At 40.5% G+C, this 25,313-nt stretch overlaps 1 protein-coding gene across 1 annotated transcript; it reads left to right on the forward strand.

The window, feature by feature from the left end:
* Nucleotides 1-10,142: 10,142 nt before the first annotated feature.
* gemin2 (gem (nuclear organelle) associated protein 2) lies at nt 10,143-17,931 on the forward strand. The gene is made up of 10 exons (XM_084044145.1): nt 10,143-10,454; nt 11,804-11,888; nt 12,579-12,668; nt 14,181-14,240; nt 14,425-14,541; nt 15,262-15,306; nt 15,740-15,808; nt 16,355-16,465; nt 17,253-17,311; nt 17,556-17,931. Exons 1-10 carry the CDS (start codon nt 10,321-10,323, stop codon nt 17,593-17,595), a joined length of 810 nt encoding a protein of 269 aa, XP_083900271.1. The 5' UTR covers nt 10,143-10,320; the 3' UTR covers nt 17,596-17,931.
* Nucleotides 17,932-25,313: the final 7,382 nt, after the last annotated feature.

Genomic DNA, 25,313 nt, shown 5'->3' on the forward strand with positions numbered 1-25,313 from the left:
GGGTTTGGTGTCTGTCTCTACGTCAGCTGTGTGGCTGCTTTCATTCAAAGTCACTGTGTCCAACTCACTAGTTTCTTCGTCTGTTTGAGTCGGCCGTGCGCTTTCTTTGCCGTCCGTGTCTGTCTCTGCTGAGGTTGGGGCTGTGGTTGGCGCTTCTATGTCTCTTTGTGGAGTATTATTGTCAGTGATCTGTGGAGAAAGAGTCAGTTGATGGATATTGTCCGTGTTCATTTCCTGCGTGGGATCGGGTGCGCTGCTGGGTGTGTAAACGTTGTCGTAATTGTTTTCCCCAGATTCAGTTGTTACGCTAGAAGTTTGGGCTCCATCAGATTCCTGTGAATAGAGGTGAAACAGTTAATCAAACTAATCGATTTAATCGATGATGAAAAATAATCACTAACCGATTTCAATAAAAAATAATCAATTATGGCAGAACATTTATGAAATGTTTCAAAATGTTAATAAAAAAGTGAAAATAGTCAATCTGCAACCTCACAACGTGTTGCGATGCGAAGCGTTGTGAGCTTGTAGATCTGCTATTTTTGCTATTTGTGTGTTACACTGTTATACGTCTAAGTATAATATAGGGCTGAAGAGGTTAATCATACTAATCAATCGGGTCAATTAAGAAATAATAATCAAAAATTGTCTTTGTTGATTTGTTAATTATTTGATTAATAAAGTATTTGCAGGCCTACCTGTGAACGATGCTCACTCAGGGCCTCGACAGGATGCACTTCTCCCGTCTCAGGTCTGCATGGTTTCTCATAATCAGCATCAGCTTCTTGTACCGTCATTTCCTGGGGCGTGGCCTCTTCCGTCCCTCTGTCAACCACACCCGCTGTGTCCGTGTAGTCAGCATCACCTTCTATGCTCTCAGGAGTTAAGACACTGTCCTCTGCTGTGTCTGATGACAAGGGAGCCGCGTTCCTGCCACCGCTGTCATCTCCGTCCCCAGTGACATTACTGTGGTGTATTGGTTCCTCGGTTTGGGTGGTGGAGGAGCTGCTGTCTGCTGTATCAGTTTGTTGGGAGTCTTTGTTGAGCTCTTCTGTCTCTAAGTTATTCTGGTCAGTTGTACTCTGGTCGCTGCTCATCTGACTTTCCACAGACATCTTGGTGGAGTCTCCCTTGTTAACGATCTGACCTGTCAAGCGTTCGTGTTCCTCCTCTGCCATCGCTGCCTGTCCACGTTCCCGCTCACCTTCATCTTCCTCGTCTTTATCCAACAAAGTCTCCACAGAATTCAACGTAGAACTCTGGGCGACGTCACTCTGAGTCACAGGCTCCTGATGAACATCACGGCTCTCGCTTTCATCTGCACTCGTTTCATTTCCCGTGTCGCTCTGTTTGCCGTAGCCTTCATCCAGTTCTACGTCGTCTCCCTTAATGCCTTCTTCTGGGTTCTGTGTAGAATACTGGTGAACATGGCTCTGGATTTCTTCCTCTGCTTCCTTTGTGTCTCTGCTCTCGTCCTCGTTATCTTCAGACTGGGGATCTGTGTCTGACTCTGTCTGGAGGGGTTTGACTCCCTCTTCACCGGCTGCCACTGATGGGTTTTCTATGGTTAAGACCGGCTGCTCGCTACCATTCAAGAGGTCATGGACCATGTCCTCATTAGCATCAACGCTGGCTGTTTCAGTGGTACCCAACTCTGTCTCTGTAGGGAGGTCTTTATCCTCCTCTGTTTCCCCAGTGTGTGTGGCGTCACTATCGATGGCACCATCATCTCCTGCCTTTATTACGGACTCTCTTGTCTCCGTTTCACCCTCAACCACCTCCTCCACCTCCTCCTCCTCCTCTCTCCTCTCTCTGCTCAGCTCTCTCTCTCTCTCCTCCTCTTTCCTTTCATCTCCTGGCTCAGTCTTTCTCTCCTCAGCCGATCCCAGTGGTATCTGCCTCGTGTCATCGTTCTGCGTGTCTTCTGTCGGTTCCTCTAAGTTGTGTTCCTCTTCTCCGTCCTTCAAGCCGACTCCACCCGTCTCGTCGGCTTCGTCTGCGTCCGAACCGAAGCCCCAAACGTCCCGGAGCCCCACGTCCATCCAGGAGCGAGACTGTGACGGTTCCACTTCCTGGTTCGTGTCCCCGTCTCCTCTACCGCCTTCCGTCGGCTCCTCCCCCTGATCCATCTCCTGTCCGGTGGAACCGAACCCCAGTGCGCTGGTCAGCCCGTCCCCTAGCCAATCAAACGTCCCTCTTTCTTTCAAGTTGTTGGCGTCTAGATCCAGAGCCAGCCTCCGGCTCCGGAACGGCCCGTCGCCCGTTGTTGTGTCTTCTTCTTCTGCTCGGCTCTCGTCTCCGAAGCCCAGCCATCCCGTCACCGTAGACGTGATGGAACCGCCGTCCTCTGTCTCTGTTCCGTCCGTTTTCTCTTCCTCCGTCGACTCCTCAGGTTTGCTCTCCTCTCCTCCGAAGCCCAGCCACCCGCTCACTGAGGAGGCCAGAGAATCCGTGGCCTCGATGGCTTTGTCCTCTACGTGGGATGAGGGTTCGACACTCTCTCCGTCCTGTCCGTCTTCTCTGTCCTGTCCGTCCTCTGCCAGACCGAGCCATCCCGTCACAGATGAACCCAGCCAAGAAGAGGAGGAGGAGGCTAAAGGAGGAGAAGGAGACCAGTGGTGGGAGGAATACTCTGATTTTTTACTTAAAGGTAGGGTGGGGTAGGGTAGGTAGGGTGATTTACTTTTGTTAAAATAAGTGTTAAATAGCTCTATATTGTGATAGTAATCATTGCTATAGTGTTTGTTCAGTAACAGTGTTAAATAGCTCTATATTCTGATAGTACTCACTGCTATAGAGTGTTTGTTCAGTAAAAGGAATCTCCATGTCTCTCCAGCTCTTTATTAAACAGAAAACACGTTTTCAGTGCTCTCTCCTGATTGGCTTAAATGTACTGAAAATGTACTATATTGTGTTTACTAAAGAGCTGGAGAGATCCCTGTGACCCAACAAACGCTCTGTAGCAATGATTAATATCACAATATAGTACTTTAACCTTCTTTTTTTTTAAGAAGAAAAAAAAGCAATCCCTTACCCTACCTTTAAGTAAAAGTAGCAATACTGTATAATAATACTCTGTTATGAATAACATCCCTGGACTTGAGTAAATGTACAAAAGAATTGGAATCAAAATATACTTAAAACACCAAAGTAAGAGTACTGAAATGTGAAAAAAAACAACGGAATTGTTTCGAAAATTGCCGATCTACAAGCTTACAAGGCATTGTGAACTTGTAGATCGTCTATTTCGAATATTCAAGGTATAAAATAAGACTACAATCGTTAATGTTCTATCTGATATTCCAAATATGCAAAGCAACTAGTAGCTAAAGCTCTCAAAGGATTGTAGAGTAAATAGTACAACATTTGCCTCTGAGACGTAGTGGAGTATCAGTATAAAAGTATAAAAAACTAGAAAATGTGCTCCTCGGAGCACAGGTCTCCGCCAGTACTGTTCCTGATTAATCCTGTCTTACCTATTTATATTACATATTGTCACGTGTCACTTGACCAATGTTAGCTTGATCCCGTTAGCTTGACCAATGTTACCTCACTTCCAAAAACATAAATGTTTTTTGGAAGTGACACACCTATTTATAGGATTTTATTTCGTCATGCGTCTCGCTAGCCAATCAAAAGCATTGGTGACAACATATTGTCACGTGTCACGTGAAGCTTGACCAATGTTAGCTTGGCTAGGGGGGGGGGGACACAGCGTGACGGGAACGAAAACATACTCTCCACCTCTGGCGGAGACAATTAGAAATACTCAAGTAAAGTAAAAGTACCTCAAACTTATACTTAAAGCAGCACTATGTAACTTATTTCTATGAATAAAATGTAATTTTGCCCAATCTGTATGGTAGGTAGAGTAAGTTAATACAACATAACTTATATCATTGGGTGGTTGTATTTTGTCTTGCTGCTCTTCTATTGAGACATTTAGATGGTGTCAAAGGTCATGTCTCACCTAGACACAGGATCTGACGTGAATTTTGACCTGATGGTCAAGATTACATTTATCCCCTGAGCAAGCAGACAGGCTCTATTAGTTCAATGGTAAAAATGTCAGGAAACCGGGTTCAAATATGGGGTAGAAGAGCAAAGTTACATAGTGCAGCTTTAACCCTTTAAGACATAAGAAATGCATCTGTGTCATTTTCTTTGGCTATTGAAAAATAGCAGATATACAAGCTCAAAGCACGGCACCGAGTGCTGCGCTATGAGCTTGTAGATCTGCTATTTTTTTAAAGATCGTGAAAATCTTTGAATATATATATTTTTAAGCGAGCATTTGTAACTCAAATCTTTGCTTCTGGGGAGGGTCCCTGGAACAACATATTTTGAGATGGGGGTCCGCGGCCAAATACATATAATTTTGGGGGTCCTTGACATGGAAAGGTTTGAGAACCACTGATTATAGCAACATAGTTTTTTTCAAAAACTGTCAGGATTTAGAAGACATTTGTAGAATCCCCCAGAAGCAAAGATTTGAGTGAAGGATGTTCGCTTAAAAAAATATATATATTGAAAGATTTGCACAAATCTTCATGATTTTCCCCCAAAAAATAGCAGATCTACAAGCTCATAGCGCGGCACTCGGTGCCGCGCTATGAGCTTGTAGATCTGCTATTTTTGAATAGCCAAAGTATGAGATAATGGTTAAAATTAAGTGGTTAAAATCTAAAATGACAGATGCTTTCCCGGTCTTAATCATGGGTTAAGTACAGTACTTGAGTAAATGTAACTTAATTACTTTGGACCAGTGAATGGAGACCCACCTTTTTCTCTTGCCACAGGTGCATCTCTGTGCTTTCCTGAGACTTCTTCATCGTTGTCCTTCTCGTCGTGGGTTCCTGTGTGTGTGCTGGCATCGCTCTGCGTGGAGACAGGAGGCGCCGTAGTAGTAGTGGAACCTCCAGAACCTTCTCTAGAACCTTCTTCTCCGTTGGTTCCAGTGGTGTCCGCGCCGATCTGGACGGTTTCTAAGTTCTGCTTTTCACTGTTTAGACCCTCGTCGTCATCGGCGTCCAAGTGGCTGGAGTCTGTGATGTAGCCGTTCTCATCCATGCAGAAGAAATCATAGTCCTGAGGATACAGGATGTTATGAGGATGTTTTAGTAACAAAGTAATACAACTTTTATATGCCAATGTTTTTACTCTACTTACTAGCACCAGTGGTGGACAAAGTACTCAAATTTTTTTATAAGTAAAAGTATCAATACTGCAGTGTAGAAATACTCCGTTACAAGTAAAAGTCCGGTAATCAAAATGCACTTGAGTAAAAGTACAAAAGCATTGGCATCAAAATATACTTAAAAGTACCAAAAGTAAGAGTAGTCATTGTGCAGAATGTCCCATTTCACAAGTTCAAAATGCATAAACATCTTTTGAAAATAGCAGATCTACAAGCTCACAATGCGTCGCTATGCGACGCATTGTGAGCTTGTAGATCGGCTGTTTTCAAATGGCCGAAATGTATATAGGGCTGAAGTGGTTAATGTGTGTTTTCGTGATATTAATCAAAATCCGCAAAGTAACTAGTAACTGGGTGTGTATGGGGCGGATGTGTTGTGCACGCGACTGTGTGAGTCGGGCCTCAGAGGGCAGTGAAACTCAATATCGTGGGGGGGGGGGGGGGCAGATGACAACGAAGTGACAATTTAAGGACTTTTGAGACCTTTTTAATACCCCCAAAATAAAAGAAAAAGACCATTACTGCATCAAAAGTAATGAACAAACTATACTATAAAAACTGGTCAAACATTGGCTATCGGAAGTGTTTTAATCCCGTCTGTGGCCGAACGCCATTTTTTACCCTTGTTTACTTCCTGTTTACATTGAGTGTAATGACGGGTTTCACCAGATGTGGCGTGTCACTACGCCACATCTGGTGGGAACTTCCGACAGATGGGAACTTCCGACAGAATGGGCCACAGACGGGATTAAAACACTTCTTTATTGAAAGATATGGATTATTACATTGCACTAGAACTCCGGACAGTTAGTTAACATTTGGGGCTTGGGGGTAAGCACCTTTATTTTTGCATTTGAACATGTTTGGAGGCCCGGACAGGCTAGGAGCTGAAAGTCCCAGTGACAATGGGGAGGAGTGTCTAGAACTCTCCTAGATTGAAAACGTCAGAATCATAAATACGTCTACGAGAGTTGTATTCTACAGCTAGAGTCAAACTAAATGTAATGCCACAACTCCTACATTCCAAGTGCTTGTCAGAGTGTGGGGGGGGGGGGGGGGGGGCAGTTCAAATATGATAATTTGTGTGGGTCGCGGCCTGAAAAGGTTGAGAACCACTGGTGTAGTGTATACGTTTAAATCATGTGATGTAATGTATATGTTTAAAGGAAAAAATCCTCTTTACCCGTGTTTCCACCTCTGTCTCTGTAGCTGCAAACACCTGGTCCTCCTTTACGGCGTCCTTTTGGAAATAACCAAACTGTTTGCCAATCTGAAAATGTACATTAAAACATTAGTTAGCATACACAGTGTAATCCTATAGGTTCATTGTTTTCCTGCTATCCTAGTTTCTTTGAAGCACCATACACTGTCTTCTTTGCACTCTACTTATGTGACTTAGTATGTACCCTGTTTAGTATGTACCCTGTTTAGTATGTACCCTGTTTAGTATGTACCCTGTTTAGTATGTACCCTGTTTAGTATGTACCCTGTTTAGTATGTACCCTGTTTAGTACGTACCCTGTTTAGTATGTACCCTGTTTAGTATGTACCCTGTACCCTGTTTAGTATGTACCCTGTTTAGTATGTACCCTGTTTAGTATGTACCCTGTACCCTGTTTAGTATGTACCCTGTTTAGTATGTACCCTGTTTAGTATGTACCCTGTTTAGTACGTACCCTGTTTAGTACGTACCCTGTTTAGTATGTACCCTGTTTAGTATGTTCCCTGTTTAGTATGTACCCTGTTTAGTATGTACCCTGTTTAGTATGTACCCTGTTTAGTATGTACCCTGTTTAGTATGTACCCTGTTTAGTACGTACCCTGTTTAGTACGTACCCTGTTTAGTACGTACCCTGTTTAGTATGTACCCTGTTTAGTATGTACCCTGTTTAGTATGTACCCTGTTTAGTACGTACCCTGTTTAGTATGTACCCTGTTTAGTACGTACCCTGTTTAGTACGTACCCTGTTTAGTATGTACCCTGTTTAGTATGTACCCTGTTTAGTACGTACCCTGTTTAGTACGTACCCTGTTTAGTACGTACCCTGTTTAGTACGTACCCTGCTGTTTGTTGACTAGGATTCCTGCTCACGTTGCTTATTCCCATCTTTACTTAAAAGGATCGCTGGCTAATAGGCCAAATATACCGTAATACATTATAATTGTCCTCTATAACTAAAACCTTAAATATTGTATTTGTTTTAGAAATAGTTCATCTTTCACTCAATAGGGACAACTCGCGTCGCAAGTTGATGATGTCATTTGTCCATGTGTGGTCTAACCCTATGGAATTTATGGAATGCATGTGAAAATAAAAAACAACTTAATACTTCCTAAGGTTAATATGAGCATCAGATCTATATTTAAAAAATGTTTTATTTTCACATACATTCCATTCATTCCATAGGGCTGGACCACACATGGACACATGACATCATCAACTTGCTATGGGAGTTGTCCCTATTGAGTGAAAGATTAACTATTTCTAAAACAAATAAAATATTTAAGGTGTTTTTAGCTTTTAATTCTAGCTATAGAGGGCAATTATAATGTATTAAGGCTTATTAGCCAGAGATCCTTTTAACATTTACTGTGATCTTACACTTGAAACTCTCTCTGGAGTGTCTGCTACATGCCTCACTTGTAAAAAATGTAAGGAGAGAAACAGACAGACAGACAGACAGACAGACAGACAGACAGACAGACAGACAGACAGACAGACAGACAGACAGACAGACAGACAGACAGACAGACAGACAGACAGACGTACAGTTCCAGCCCAGAGGTCATCTCTCCGGCCGCTCAGCTTGTGGTAAACGAAGATGACGTCTCCTCGTCTAAACGTCAGGAAGCGACAGTCTCTGGCGGGGTGGTCCCTGATGGCCTGCACCCTGCTCATCAGACCTGGCACCCAGACACACACACACACACACACACACACACACACACACACACACACACACACACACACACACACACACACACACACACACACACACACACACACACACACACACACACACACACACACACACTGGTGTAAAGTAACTAAAGTACATACAATTTAGAGGTATTTTTTACTTTCTTCAGTATTTCCAATTTTCAATACTTTAATTCTACTCCACTACATCTCAGAGGCAAATATTGTACTTTTTACTCCACCACAATTATTTGACAGCTTTAGTTACTAGTTACTTTTCAGATTTAGATTATTTAAAAACATATTAACCACTTAAGCTCTATATATATACTTCGGCCATTTGAAAATAGCAGATCTACAAGCTCACAACACATCGCGACGCGTTGTGAGCTTGTAGATCTGATAATTTCAAACTTTTTTTGAAAACTTCAAATGGGACATTCTGCATAATGAGTACTTTTACTTTTGGTACTTTAAGTACATTTTGAATACCAGACTTTTACTTGCAATAGAGTATTTTCTACATTGACAGGGGTCTTCAACAGGGGGTCCGGGACCCCTAGGGGGTCCTCAGAGTTACTACAGGGGGTCTGCCAAATCTTTGTGTGATAAGATTTTTTTTTTACATTAACCACTCGAACCCTAGCATCCCTTTTCTGAGGAGAACTTTAGCCAAAAATAGCCGATCTACAAGCTCACAACGCCTCGCGCTGCGAGGTGTTGTAAGCTTGTAGATCGGCTATTTTTGGCAAAGAGTTATAGGTGTAGAGGGGAAAAAAAGAGCAGCAAAAGATATAGAGGGGGTCCCTGGTTCATCTCTCTCTCTCAGCTAGGGGGTCCTTGGCCTGAAAACGTTGAAGACCCCTGGGCTATGAGACTACTGTCAATTAAGTCATTTTTGTATCACTTACTTTCACACTCAGCATCGGCACAGATCTTGTAGTCAGACAACAATCCCCTGGTTATAAGAGGTAAAACCAACAGGATGACTCCTATGTTCCACAGCTGTGAAGAAGACATGTTGTTGTTTCATAAGGATCAGAGCATCAGGTTAAAAACACGTCCATAATGATCACAATAATAACTCTAATGGACAGTAACACAGCTATAAGGCTAGTACAGGGCTAAGTGGACATTGCCTTCAGGTTGTTACTGAGTCACAAAGGCTAAAAGGCAAATGAGGGGAGAAGCTATGAGATAAGACACCGTGACACACGTTGGGGTAATTATTAACATGTCAACAGTTGAAAGTTTGATTGGCCACTCACCATATGAAATACACAAATACACAGAGGTGGAAAAAAGGACTCACCTGTTTTACTTAAGTGCAAGTATCAATACTTAGCATGTAAAAGTCAAGAGTTAAAGTACGAAAGTATTGGTATCAAAATGTAGGCTACTTACAGTACCAAAAGTAGAAGTAATTATGCAGAATGTCCCATTTCACAAGTTTTCAAATGTATAACAAAACATTTGAAAATAGCAGATATACAAGCTTGTAGCTTGAGCTTGTATATCTGCTATTTTCAAATGGCCCAAATGTATATAGGGCTGAAGTGGTTAATGTATGTTTTGTAATAATAAATCACTAATCTACAAAGTAACTAGTAACTCAAGTTTTCAAATAATTGTAGTGGAGTAAAAGTACAATATTTGCCTCCGAGATGTAGTGGAGTAGAAGTAAAAGTACTGGAAATTGGAAATACTCCAGGAAAGTAAAAAAATACCTCAAAAGTGTATTTTACAGTAATTGAGTAAATGTACTTTACACTACTTGTCAAATACACAAATAAACCCGTTTTCTTTAGCTATTATTAGGTTCATATACACTGTATAAACATTAGGAATAATATTGTTCTGAAAGAAGGAAGATCTCCTGGACTATGGGACTATGACAGCAGATTATAAAAACAGATACACGTGTGTGTGTGTGTGTGTGTGTGTGTTTGTTGTTGTTCAGTTACCACAGCAACCGCACCACACCGCGCACGGTGATCGCGTCATCACGGTGCGTTTTATAAACAAGATGGCGGCGAGGTGTTTGTTTTGGGCTCTTCAGCTCTGAATAAAGAGAATAAACTGTATTTACTTCTACATTAAGAGACTTTTCGTTAACGTGGGTTCATAGAAGCGTTTCTTCTGACACACTGTGTGTGTTCCCTGTCAGTATTTAACATTGATTATAGTGTGTTTGTATAGAAAAATGAAGTCAGACGTGGAGGACCTGATGCCCAGACTGCTGCCTGTAGAGAACACATCTGTAGAGTCTGAAGATCCAGATGTTATTCTGCATGATGGGGCCCCCAGGAACCCCCAGGAATACCTGCGACAAGTACAGTAAGATACTCTATTTAAACCCTCAGGAATACCTGCGACAAGTACAGTAAGATACTCTGTTTAAACCCTCAGGAATACTTGCGACAAGTACAGTAAGATACTCTGTTTAAACCCTCAGGAATACCTGCGACAAGTACAGTAAGATACTAGCCTTAGATCAAGACTGTCGTAGATGTATTCTATCGAGTCTGACTTTTATTTTAGTATCTATGAGCCTGGAATGTCACCAGTAAAGCCTGTATTTATCTAAACATGTACAAATGCAAAATATAAGGTGCTGCTTACCCGCTTCCTCCAAATGTTCACTAGGTGTCCGGTGTGTTAGTGTGTAATGTATTAGTCCATACCATACTGAAAGAAGTGTTTTAATCCCGTCTGTGACCGAACGCCTTTTCCCTCCCCTCGTTTACTTCCTGTTTACATTGAGTGTAATTCCGGTTTTCACCGGATGCGCCCCGTCAGGAACTTCCAACAGAATCGGCCACAGACGGGATTTGATTGATTGATACTTTATTTAGTAAGACATGAGAATAACAGTTCATGGAAGTACAAAATTCACAATACAAGGTCTACTAAACTGGAAAACTCACTCACTGAGCTTGTTTAAGATGAGATCCCCATGCACACAAATCATGATGACATAAGAGACAGACAGATATACACACTACTATACAGAATGTCATACAATCAGTTTACAGGTTACTGGTATGAAAAGTGAAAGATATGTAGTACAAGAGAAGAAAAAGAAAGGGGGGGGGGGGGTAGGTTAAGACTTGGACAGGGGCCATTTTAGAATTGCAGCCTCCAGGTGTATCTTTAGGGCAGTTTTGAAAGTGAGTAGGGTTTTACACTCCTTTACTCCTTTTGGTAGGGCATTCCACATTTTTGATGAATAGCATGAGAACGAGTTCATTCCCGTTGAGGGATTAAAACACTTCTTTATTGAAAAATATGGACTAATACATTACACAAATACTCTGTGGGCCGACTTAACATTTGGGCTTTGGAGGTGACGTTCCAGTGGAAACGGGTGAAGTTAAGACTCTAGTAGATATAAAAATGTCAAAATCGATCAAATACATCTATGAGAGTCTTAATCTAAGGCTAAGATCAATCCCAAATCATTTAATATTTCAGAACAAGTACCTGTAAGATCTAGTTGTTTTGGGGGTTGGTGCATATAATTGTAATCACACTTCACACGTCAGTTTGTGTGAAGGCTGACTTGTAAAGTGTTAAATTAAGGATTTGTCCGTATTGTATCTTCAGTCATAAGTTAACGTGGGCCATTCTCAGACCCTGTATGTATTATTATTTATAATGATCATGAATGCTGTTGTTTTGTTCAGGTTGGAGGCGTCGTTGTGTCCAGAGGTGGTGGTGGCTCAGATCGACCCCAAGAAACTACGAAAGAAACAGACCGTCAACGCATCGGTACGTTCAACATCATGATTCATTCATTCATTCATTCATTTGTTGTTTTAATGTTTTAAACCAGGGGTCTTCAACCTTTTCAGACCAATGACCCCCTAACTGGGAGAGAGATGAAGCAGGGACCCCCACTATATATTACATAAACTTGTGTTGCTTTTCATAGATGTTGGATTCATGTTAATGTGTATTTTCAGACATTGAACGACTTAAACCGTCAATACTTAGTCAACTCTCACTCTGTACTTAGTCTGCTCTTTTCCCCCCTCTTTGCCGAAAATAGCAGATCTACAAGCTCACAACGCCTCGCAGCGCGAGGCGTTGTGAGCTTGTAGATCGGCTATTTTCGGCTAAAGTTGTCCTTAGAATAGGGATGCTAGGGTTCAAGTGTAAAAAACAATGATCCTATCACAAAGATATTTGGCGGCCCCCCCTGTAGCAACTCTGAGGACCCCCTAGGGGTCCCGGACCCCCTGTTGAAGACCCCTCACCCCCTGTTGAAGACCCCTGTTTTAAAGTGTTATGATGGTACAGTATGTTTATTATCGTGTCAACACATCGGTACGTTCACATCATGATTAATTCATTAATTTACATTAATGTTGTGTTTGTGTGTGCGTGCGTGTGCGTGTGCGTGTGCGTGTGCGCGTGCGTGTGTGCGTGTGCGTGTGTGTGTGTGTGTGTGTGTGTCAGGTGGCAGGCTGTCCTCCTGCTCCGGTTGGGTTCTCTCCCAGTCTGGGATGGCAGCGACAACAAGTCAGTAACTTCTCTGATGTCAGACAGGTACAACTCCTTCCTTTTAAAAAAAAAATATTTGACCTTACAAGCCTTCAAAGAGAAAGACTTCTGTCGTACACACCAACAATACTGGCTCAACCACATGAACCCCAGCATCCTTTGTATTCTGGGACAAACATTCGGAAAAAGTAGCTGATCTACAAGCTCACGACCCACCACAGCACGTTGAGATTTGGTGTAGAGGGAAACATGAGCGGACCAAGTATAGAGCCCAGGGGAACCCCTGCCAACTAAGTATCTGAGGTTTTAATCACTGGATATTCTCCTACATATGGAAGAATTGCAACCAGGCAGATTTTACACTTGACTGCAAGACTGTAGTCTGCTTTGAGTGATCATTTCAATCTGTCATCAAACAGCATTTCTTTGTGCAAATCCCATCCAGTCATAGTAGCACAAACAAAAACATCACTGCATCATACTTATTTCTTAAATAATCTTGTACCATCCCCATAACATCACTAAACACTAAAAAAATTATAAAACAAACATGATCATCTCCCTGCTTTATCCACCTTCAGAGTAGTTTAGTTTAGTTAGTGACATGCTCTGTAATGTTGTGTTTAGTTAGTGACATGCTCTCTAATGTTGTGTTTAATTAGTGACATGCTCTGTAATGTTGTGTTTAGTTGATGTGACATGCTCTGTAATGTTGTGTTTAGTTAGTGACATGCTCTGTAATGTTGTGTTTAGTTAGTGACATGCTCTGTAATGTTGTGTTTAGTTGATGTGACATGCTCTGTAATGTTGTGTTTAGTTAGTGACATGCTCTGTAATGTTGTGTTTAGTTGATGTGACATGCTCTGTAATGTTGTGTTTAGTTAGTGACATGCTCTGTAATGTTGTGTTTAGTTAGTGACATGCTCTGTAATGTTGTGTTTAGTTGATGTGACATGCTCTGTAATGTTGTGTTTAGTTAGTGACATGCTCTGTAATGTTGTGTTTAGTTAGTGACATGCTCTGTAATGTTGTGTTTAGTTGATGTGACATGCTCTGTAATGTTGTGTTTAGTTAGTGACATGCTCTGTAATGTTGTGTTTAGTTGATGTGACATGCTCTGTAATGTTGTGTTTAGTTGATGTGACATGCTCTGTAATGTTGTGTTTAGTTGATGTGACATGCTCTGTAATGTTGTGTTTAGTTGATGTGACATGCTCTGTAATGTTGTGTTTAGTTGATGTGACATGCTCTGTAATGTTGTGTTTAGTTGATGTGACATGCTCTGTAATGTTGTGTTTAGTTGATGTGACATGCTCTGTAATGTTGTGTTTAGTTAGTGACATGCTCTGTAATGTTGTGTTTAGTTAGTGACATGCTCTGTAATGTTGTGTTTAGTTGATGTGACATGCTCTGTAATGTTGTGTTTAGTTAGTGACATGCTCTGTAATGTTGTGTTTAGTTAGTGACATGCTCTGTAATGTTGTGTTTAGTTAGTGACATGCTCTGTAATGTTGTGTTTAATTAGTGACATGCTCTGTAATGTTGTGTTTGTTCCAGAGCATCTCCAAGCACAGGACTCACTGGAGCAGTCACACTCTGGACGACAATGTGTTAATGGTGAGTATTTCTTTTTATGTTTTATACTATTTTAAACATTTAACTTTTATATTTATTAAAGGAAGTCAATGGCTCTGATCAGGCTTAAAACCTTGACCAAATTTGGAGTCATACATCATAGATCATTGTGTGTGTGTGTGTGTGTGTGTGCGTGTGCGCGTGTGCGCGTGTGTGTGTGTCACAGCCTCAGCTATCAGACGAGGAGGGCTGGAAGAGGTTCTGTTTGGGAGAGAAGGTTTACCTGGGCTCTGCAGCCTGCGACACAACACCACAACCTGACCCAGCGCTGGACTACAGCAAGGTCTGTCTGTCTGTCTGTCTGTCTGTCTGTCTGTCTGTGTGCAAGGGAAGGTCACAATATTGTCTCCACCAGAATCTGTTCTTCTGATATATCAATTAAAGCTGCGATCCATGATTTGTCTTTAACCATTAGTAAATATAAGTAGCACATGTGCAGTGGTTGTAGTTGGTCTTCCTGCTCTTTAGATCCAGTGGTCTGTTGGGACACCTACTGGTGGACAAGTGGTATTGCATGCTGTATTCTGGCTTTCTGTCTTCAGCTCAGCTGTCTTAATGTTTGGAGCTTCAGGCAGGGAAACTCAGGAGGGTTCAGTCCTGGGTTAGCCCATCAAAGTTACAGACTGCAGCTTTTTAAGTCCAATAGATTTTAGTGTTGATTTTGACAGCACATTTTTATTCTGTTTTAGTCATAGTCTTTTGAATTTAGTCATTTAGTTCTACTGGATCTCTTCTCCACTAGTCCCTCACTAATTTTAGTCTAGACTATTTTAGTCTAGTTTTTATTTGTTGACAAAATTGTCAATATGTTTAGTCTTAGTTTTAGTCATCATAGCTTAGTTTTTATTTCGTTTTCGTCTACTTACTACGAACTTTCGTTCGTTTTGAAAAAAGGTAGTCCACGAACATTTTTCATCATAGTTTTAGTCGACGAAATCAACAGTGATTTGAAGTGTAAAGTGTTTTGTGGCTGACATTATTGAATATGTTTGTTTGTGTTCAGGTTGGCTTCCCTCCCTTTCTCAGCATCATCAGCAGACTCAACCAGGTAATCAAAGTTTACATTTTAAAACCTGTTCTGTACAGCGACGCAAACTCTTGTGGTCAGGGATGTAGTTCCAGATTTTTACCTCTCAAATTAAGCAGTCGTTTGACCACAATGAACACATGAACTACGGTACTTTTATAGTACTTTTATTTAACTTATAATTTCTAGTCGAAGATGAGCTGAAATGCAAGCTTCACTATAGGTCGCAGCAACATGCGTTCTCTTGTAGATCGGCTATTTTTTTTTTAAAGAGTTGTAATAAATGTTAAAAATCTAATCATGGCACCAGGCTGAAAGGCGTTCAGCAAGTTTATAGCTTTTCACATTACCCTTAAAAGAGAGGCTTTAGTCTTTACTCTCCTACTTAAACTGTGTGTGTGTGTGCGTGTACGTACGTGTGCGTGTGTGTGTGTGTGTGTGTGTGTGTGTCCAGTCTACAGTGTCAGCAGTGTTGGAGATTCTCATCATCTGGTTTGAGGACAGAGACTTTGCTCCTCAGTTGGTAGGTTTTATTTTCTGCATTATTCTTCACTTCACTGTGTGTGCTGGTTGAAATGGTGTAAAGTAACTACTAAGTACATTTAATCAAGTACTGTACTTAAATACAATTTTGAGGTATTTGCTCTTTACTTGAGTATTTCCAATTTCCAATACTTTTTCTTCTTACTTACTCCACTACATCTCAGAGGCAAATATTGTACTTTTACTCCACTACAATTTGTAGTTTTTGGTTATTATTACAAAACATACATTAACCACTTCAGCCCTACATACAATTCGTCCATTTGAAAATAGCAGATCTACAAGCTCACAACGCGTCGCATCGCGACGCGTTGTGAGCTTGTAGATCTGCTATTTTCAAACATGTCAGTACTTTTACTTTTGGTACTGTAAGTATATTTTGATGCCAATACTTTTGTACTTTTACTCAAGCAACAGTTTGAACACAGGCATTTGACTCGTAACAGAGTATGTCTATATTGCAGTATTGATACTTTTACCGAAGTAAATATATCTCAGTACTTCTTCCACCACTGGCTGGTTGTAGGGTCGGTGGCTCTATGCGTTGTTGGCCTGTCTGGAGAAACCTCTGCTGCCTGAAGCCCACTCTCTGATCAGACAGCTGGCTAGAAGATCTGCCCAGCTCCGCACCACACTGGTATATATATATATATACTTTCTATCTATACTATATACTGATATGAGTACCCTGTGTTATTATAATAACTTATTATGTATACTTCTATACTGGTAGGACCTAACCACTTAAACCCTCAAAGCGTTGTCCCTTCACTTTGCCCCAAAATATCCAACCTACAAGCATACTTAATGTGTTGCTAACATGCCCCGTTGTGAGCTTGTAGATCTGCTATTTTTGGCTAATGTTTCACAACCCCAGAATATGGATGCTGGGGTTCAAGTGGTTAAAATGTCTACTTATCTATATCTAATGTGTGGATTTTATACTTCTGTCTGTAAAGAATTAAGGCTAAAAGGATAACACTTGTTTCCATTGTGGTCCTATGTATTAAATTCATCAACATAGCATAACACATTGACACAATAATAATAATACATGTCATCAACAAATATATTTTTTTACTATTTTGAAAAACATTTTAAAATTGTTCAAATAGCCGATCTACAAGCTCACAATGTGTCGATGTAGATCAGCTAGTTGAACTATTTTAAAGCGATTTTCAAAATAGTAAAATATGGCTGATAAGTTTAGGGATAAGGGGCACAAGATAGGGCCTTAGATGTACAGAGGAGAAAAAGGAAACGCCTCCTTTAGACCTCCTTGTGTTCTCCTAAAATAGAGGTTTTATTTTTCAGGCCAGTTTTGAAAGAAAGCAGTGAGTTTGTGTTGCTTTACGTCCAGATCCTCCAGAACACCATCGTTTGTACGTTAAACATAGTTTTCCTGTGTTTTCTGTCTTCCACAGGAAACTGAGGAGGACGACAGACTGCCAGCACTGAACCTGCTCATCTGTCTGGTTGCCAGGTAGTGTTGATTTTGGCAGCAAATTTGGATTCAGTTTTAGTCATAGTGTTTGGAATCAAATTCCGTTTAGTTTTAGTCATATTTTAGTCATCTGAAATGTTTTACTGTTAAGTCTAGTTTTAAGGCTCCTGTATGCTACCAAATGAGTTGATCACCCTATAACCTTTTAGGTGCATTTTGATACAACAAATACTTTTGTACTTTTACTCAAGTCAAATTTTAATTCCGGACCTTTTTCTACCAGGTACTTTGAACAGAGCGATCTGGCCGACCAGGAAGAATGAAGACTAAAGACGGACCATCTTCAGACATATGACTACATGATGGAACCACAACATGTTTGTTTTTTTACAAGGCTCTACCAGTCAAGCCATCTTACTGTAAAATCACAGGAAGATTTATCAGAACAAACTGTTTTCCTGTGCAAAGCTGGACTGAAACTCAAAACGATGGCTCAGGAGACGGCAAGAGACCAGGGACTTATTTGAAGTGAATTGGTCACATGATCTGGTACAACAGGGAACCCTCTGGATGTCAGAGTGTTTGAACCAAAGGTTTTTGAATCCTGGGTTTAATAAACTGTAAATGCTTCAACAATTAAAGAATGTGTGAATGACCAAGTTTCTTAACTGTGGACTTTGTTGACGGAAAATGAAGTTATAAACTGATGTTTTGCCACGGGTAGATTCCCTGACACTGGTAATTTAAATAACACACTAAATATGAACCCTGTGAGAATGAGCCATTTTGCGGCTGGAAGCAGTACAGAGGCGCTTGTAAAGACAAAAGTGCAACCAAAAGGTGTATTTATTCACCGTCAAAATACAACAATACACAGGCGCTCCAACACAGGTGACATGGTGGTGCCTGCCTGCCTCTCATCCTACCACTAACTGAATAGCCTTGTTACGGGCAGCCTTTTATACTCAGCTGGTGCAATTAGCCTGGACTTGGACTTCACCATGTTAAGGGGTAGATCAACAAATACAGAAATACATAGAACATTAACTCATAAAATCTCTTAACTCCATGAGTTACACCACTAATGATTCTCATACTACAACATTACACAATATCCCTCGCAATCCCCCCCTGCCCTTCTGACTTGGTCCAGCCCAATTACACTGCAAACAGAACAGCCCAACTTGGTACATGTTAAGCTTTCAATCATTACTTAGCATTACCCATATTGCACCTCTCACACAGAGAGGTGCAATATGGTGCAAAAACATATAAATGCAAGACATAAGAAATGAAGTATAAATATGAAAGTACAAATATTAAGGAGTCATTGGGTAAACACAAACAAGGATTAGATAGCCTACATACTGGATCTGAAGTAGGTTATGAATCTGAAAACTACAGTAGCCAGTAAACACTATAATGTATGTAGGTATTTGGGATGTTTGAATTGTACATGTGACAGTAAAATGAAGGTTATAATGTCATTGTATATGTAGACCCTACCAATGATCTTCAAATGAAAAGCCGATGAGTGACATTTTAAGATGATCTTAAATAGAGTCCCAACTCGAAATATATACATCTGCAATGGTGGAAAGTAACTGTACTGTACTAAATGTACTTAAGTACTGTACTTAAGTAACATTTTGAGGTATTTGTAGCCTACTTTACTTGAGTATTTCCAATTTCCAATACTTTTGCTTCTACTCCACTACATTTCAGAGGCAAATATTGTACTTTTACTCCACTACAATTATTTGAAACTTTAGTTACTAGTTAATTTTCAGATATAAACTATGATATAATGAAACATACATTAACCACTTTAGTCCTATTTCATACCTAGGCTATTTGAAAATAGCCGATCTACAAGCTCACAACGCGTCGCATAATAATAATAATAATAATAATAATAATAATTGTAATAATAATAAAACAATCTTAATATAAAAATTCAATCATAAAATATAATTGAACATCAAAGCTTATGAATCTCACTGAAAATAAATAAACAGGAAAAACAAAACAATGAATTTAATCTATTTAAATATTTAAACTAATTAGTCTAGCATGAAGTTAAAAGCAGAGATTCAATATATTATGAATGATTCAGTGCATCTTATGAATCAGCATATTATTATCACAGATTCAGGATCAGCACTGCACGTTCAAGCTAGCTAGCTCCAGGTTAGCATTGCTAACGGAAGTCTATGGGAAACGCCATTGTAACGTTAGCATCGTAGCGCTAGCGATGCTAACGGCGGCTAACGGGAGCAGTAACGAAGTTCCAATAGGGGCGGGGCCTATAATATCAGCTTTGACTCGCCTCACGAGTGTCAACTAAATAATCACCATTAAACGGTCGCCCGGGTAACGCGACTTTAAACCTCGCGGCACACCGCGTAACCATTACAACGTCCACACGCAGATCGGAGGTCTTGTGTGCAACGTCAGGAGGTTGCCTCGGTTGACCAATCGGAATCGGCTCACAAGTCCCTGTGACGTCAGATCCAGGCGGTGTATACACAAATCCACAGAGCGCTGCCTTGCGCGCAGCCATTGCTGCGGTGTCAACGTTACGCGGACGCGAGTCACGCGACACCGCAGCAATGGCCGCCTACAGGCAGCTACAGGTAGCGCGTCTGTGGATTCGTCTATAAAGTCTCTCCTCACAGAGAGAGTCTTCATTCCACCTTGAACTCTGTCTGATCCCACTGTCTGTAGACAGCTGTGAGAGAGAGAGATAAAGAGTCATGGCAGACTACATGGACATGCACACAGTTAATTATATGATGCAGCAGCATGTCCCAGTGACCCAGAAGAAGAAGAAGAAACCATGCCTGTCCCGCCTCCGCTCGCTGTTTTGGAGGCGCCGCCCAAAGGGCGAGGAGGAGAAGGAGGAGGAGAAGGAGGAGGCACCAAAGCCTCTCCAGACCGCCACCACCACCGCTGCTGCTGCTGCTGGGGGTGGGTCAGTGGGTGATAATGATGTCATCTTCATCATCACCCCCAGCAGTGACGTCAGGGCGTGTCCTCACTGTACGGCCATCATCTTCAACCACAACCACATCAGGTTCCACACCAACGTGAAGGTGGAGCAGGCCGGAGCCTACGTCGTGCAGGAGGACGGTACATACTGCCTCAGGTTCAAACCCTCCAACGTCATCAGGACGGAGCAGCAGGAGGAGGAGGAGGACGCCAGGTGTTACGGCGCGGTGACCTGCGCCGCCTGCAGCCATGAGTTCACCTGGACCACACCCAAGGAGATGGTTCTGATATTTCTGCGGAGGCTGTGGCTCAGCGTTAAGAACAAGAAACCATGGAGCAGTGGGGAGGTGGAGTTTCTGATTATGTTAGTTTGGGGGCTAGTGGGAATACCGCTTGTGGGTATAACAACTGTGCCGGTGCTCCTCCTTATGGCTGTATACTATTATTATACCGCTATGACGGGGCGGGGCTGGTGGAATGGTGACCATGTCGCTGAGAAGCTGAGGGACATAATGGGACTAATGGATCGTTCCCAATGGGCATTGAGTTTTAAAAATGCTAAATAAATGTACTTTTATTACATGTACAGAATATTACCACACTTTGCCTTTGTAGATCTGCCATTTATGTTTTAAAATGGTTCTTTTGATAAATGTATTACGACGCTCAAAACTCTGGTTCAAGATCTTGTAATGTGAAATGTGAATAAATATAAAAATGTGAAATGACTGTGTTATGCCTTCTTATTGACTACATAGTGTATATTGTTTTGGGGAGGGGAGGAGGGTCCTTGAGGAGATTGTTCTAAATGAGTCATTCCACGAATTCGGTACGATTTGCGGTCCCTCTGACCTTTTTGAGTGTATTGTATCCATGGGTCACCAAAATCAAATTTTAAAAGCTTTTTAGAATCAATTGACATGTTCCCTAACTTCCCTTTACTATTGTGTAAAAATATTACATATTTTATCTTTATATCTGAAATTATCTGCCTTTTCTACAGTAGACACCGCCTAAATTTGCCCATTTGAGATTGGCCTTCAGATATGACTACTAAAAGTGTAGAATAATCCATAACTTATATTGTTCACATAAAACCAGCAATGTACTCTATTGCTAGTCATGTTTCGTTTTTTAATAAATAGTTGATTTATCATTAAAATCACGTTATATAGCTCTGTCCCACAGTCACACTCAACCCTGTTACACAAGTCATTCTCCTCTCTGTAAAAAGTATAAACTGACCCTTTAGTGGCATCAACAACATGTGATGGCATTCTACAAGTCTTCTGAGCAAGATGCTGCAGAAAGAGGAACATTTCGAACTTCTTATACAGCTATTTAGGGTCATTTATACTTTCAAAGCGTGGTCGTAAAGCATAACAACTCAACCCCGTTACATGAAATAAAGATAGAAAACTATTATTATTTTAAATTGTCTTTGTCATTTCAGCAATATATGTGATTGACTAATATCATGCATGCCATGTGGTCTCCTCTTAATCATCACAGGTAGAGTTATGGCCATCTTGAGTAAAAAATCTCAACCCCGTTCCACTCAACCCCGTTATGAATTTCAACCCTGTTACATATATTATTCCATATAAAAATATTAATTTAATGCCTGAGATGGGAAAATATGTTTTTCTGCATGTTAAATATGTCCTTTTAAGACCTGAGGCGATTCTTAAAAAAAATCTAAATCCTAACAGTTTTCCGGAAAAAAATATGAAAAAAATATTTTCACGATTTTTCCAAAATAGCAGATCTACAAGCTCATAGCGCGGCACTCGGTGCCGCGCTATGAGCTTGTATATCTGCTATTTTTGAATAGCCAAAGACATCTAAAGTGACACAGATGCGTTCCAGGTATCAATGGGTTAATGGTGTGGGCTATTCAAAAAAGTAATTCGTTTCCATCGATTTTTCAAAAAAAAAAAGAAGTGCAAATCGTACCGAATTCGTGGAATAACTCAAATATGCTAGTGGGTCCAGAGCTCAGAAAAGGTTGAGAAGCTCTGATCTACAAGACCACAAGGGAATGTGATAATAATAATAATACATTTAATGTGTATTAAGGGGATGTCACCCCTTACTGTATGCTACACTGTCTATGTCTATGAATTGAATACTTTAAGGACCCCAATGGAAACAAGACCACAAGGACCTTTTTTTGGACGGACCTTTTAGACAAAGTATCATAAATGTAATTGTGCTGTTTAGATTCTTTTGCCTAATGAAATATTTGGAGACACTATCAATCAATCTGTGCTGAATGTGTCAGTGCATTCCAGGATGACTCTCATTTAATGTTACATCACAGGTTTATAGGTGTAAACATTTAATGTCACATCACAGGTTTATAGGTGTAAACATTTAATGTCACATCACAGGTTTACAGGTGTAAACATTTAATGTTACATCACAGGTTTATAGGTGTAAACATTTAATGTCACATCACAGGTTTACAGGTGTAAACATTTAATGTCATAAAATAGTGTATGTACATGATGAACATTATATCTGCATTATAAAAAGCAGCAAATAAGTAACAGATAAGTACCTGGGGACACAATGTAGCAGCAAAAACACACACGTGTGCATAAGAATGCAGCCGTAGCAACATCAGCAAAAAAAAAGCTACCGAAAGCTGTATCTTTCGGTAGCTCCAGACGACCCCTGCGCTCTAGACCCATTGTTGACCTGTCTGTCCAGTATAAAATGCTGGATGAGTGAGAACTTTCTTAAGCTAAATGAGGATAAAACAGAAGTTCTCATAATTGGCTCCAGTGAGCAGAGAGAATCAATAATAAGTAGACTTGGTAACCTGGCTGTAGAAAGTAACACCACCTGGGGGTTGTCGATTCTGAATTGAATTTTAATACACACATTAATCATGTCACCAAGATTGCTTTCTTTCATCTGAGAAACATTGCGCGAATTAGAGACTATCTGTCGTTAGACGATGCAAAAACGTTGATCCACGCTTTTGTTTTCTCTCGGCTTGACTACTGCAACGCACTCTACTCTGGCCTGCCAAAGAAAACAACTGACAGACTACAACTTGTTCAAAATGCGGCAGCCAGAATTTTAACTAAAACTAGGATGAGAGCATATCACTCCAGTTCTAGCTTCACTACACTGGCTCCCGGTTGTTTTTAGGATTGATTTTAAAATTATTTTAATAGTTTATAAAGCTCTAAATGGTCTGGCACCTTCCTACCTCTATGACTGCCTAGAGAGATATGTTCCAAACCGGCCCCTCAGGTCTTCAAGTGCTGACCTGCTCGAGGTGCCTACAATGACATATAAAAAATACGGTGAAGCAGCATTCTGTTTTTACGGACCGACAGTGTGGAATAAACTCCCATTACACCTAAGACAGGTAGCCTCTGTCGATAGCTTTAAAGCACAGCTCAAGACCTATTTCTTCACTCTTGCTTTTAGCTGATTCATTGGTTGATTTTTAAGTCCTCACTGTATTGCCTATTTTAATGTTGTTTTATGCTTTTGCTTTTATCTTACTTTATTTTATTTGTTTTGCTTTATTGTTAAATTGGTTGTAACGGTATTTGTATTCTTGCTCTGTAAAGCACTTTGCGCTGCATTTCATGTCATGAAAGGTGCTATACAAATAAAGTTTATTATTATTATTATTATTATTATTATTATTATTATTATTATTATTATTATTATTATTATCACAGATATGCACATTGCACAGCAGTGATGTACTTAACTTAAGTAGAAGTATCAATACCATAATGTAGAAATACTCTGTTACAAGTACAGGGCCTTAGGCCTGTATTCAAAATGTGACTTGAGTAAAAGCACAGAATTCGTTTAATGTTTTCGGAAATAGCCGATCTATAAGCTCACAACGCCGTGCGATGCGACGCGTTGTGAGCTTGTAGATCAGCTATTTTCGAATAGACTATGAGTATAAATCAGAGCCCAATTAGTTCATGTAATAATAATCTAAGCCTACAAAGTAACTAAAGTTTTCAAATAGCTGTACTACATTTGCCCATGAGATGTAGTAGAGTAGAAGTATAAAGTATTGAATTATGGTCATACTCAAGTAAACTAAAAGTACCTGGCAGTACCAGTAAGTAAAGTAAGACCACTTTGGTAGAGGTTTGGGTTGTGTAGTTACCTTGCCATGATGTAACTCCAAAGGTGGACAAGAAATGAAAAATAATTGCTCCATTAATTAGAAATTGATAATTAAAAATATGCTCCTCATTGACTTGCATTGTACACTGAAACAGCTCTCAAAGTCACTCTTTTAGCACATAAACGAACACAAACTAAGCTGATTCAGACAATATAGAACATCACCAAACCCAGTACTGTTTATTTTTTTAATAAAAATGTCAACTTCCTGATGATTTTACTATTTGAAGATCCGGATCCGCCGATCCAGTCCAGGTTTTCTTTCTAATAAAAATAGCTAAATCAACAGTTAGTTAACATTTTTATTTAAAAAATAAACAGTACTGGGTTTGGTGATGTTCTATATTGTCTGAATCGACTTTGTTTACATTCGTTTACATGCTAAAAGAGCGACTTTGAGAGCTGTTTTACCGTACAATGTAAGTCAATGAGGAGCATATTTTGAATTATCAATTTCTAATCAATGCAGCAATTGTTTTTTATTTCTTGACCACCTTTGGAGTTACATCATGGCGAGGTAACTACACAACCCTAACCTCTACCAAAGTGGTCTTGCCCTTTAAGTTAAATGTACTTAGGTCATTTCCACCATTGGACATCAGCTAGTGACCCCAGCTTGAACACTCAGGCACTGAGCTGGCAGGGCCTGGTATTGTAAATCGCCTTCATATTGTGAATAAGTATGGTTTTGTAAATGTTGTTACTTTGGTCAGGGACTCACACTAGATCTAGCATTGCTAATGTGTGCCTGTATACATTCAGGACTGACAGGTAAAGGGAACTTTTACACACACTGGTGCCACCCAGTGGAACAGTTTGGACACTGCAGCCAAAATGACTTTAAAACTTGAGAAGGTTTAACCCAGGGGTCTTC

This window comes from Gymnoscopelus microlampas (assembly GCF_963454915.1).
Source record: "Gymnoscopelus microlampas genome assembly, chromosome: 20".
NCBI classification, from domain to species: Eukaryota; Metazoa; Chordata; class Actinopteri; order Myctophiformes; family Myctophidae; genus Gymnoscopelus; species Gymnoscopelus microlampas.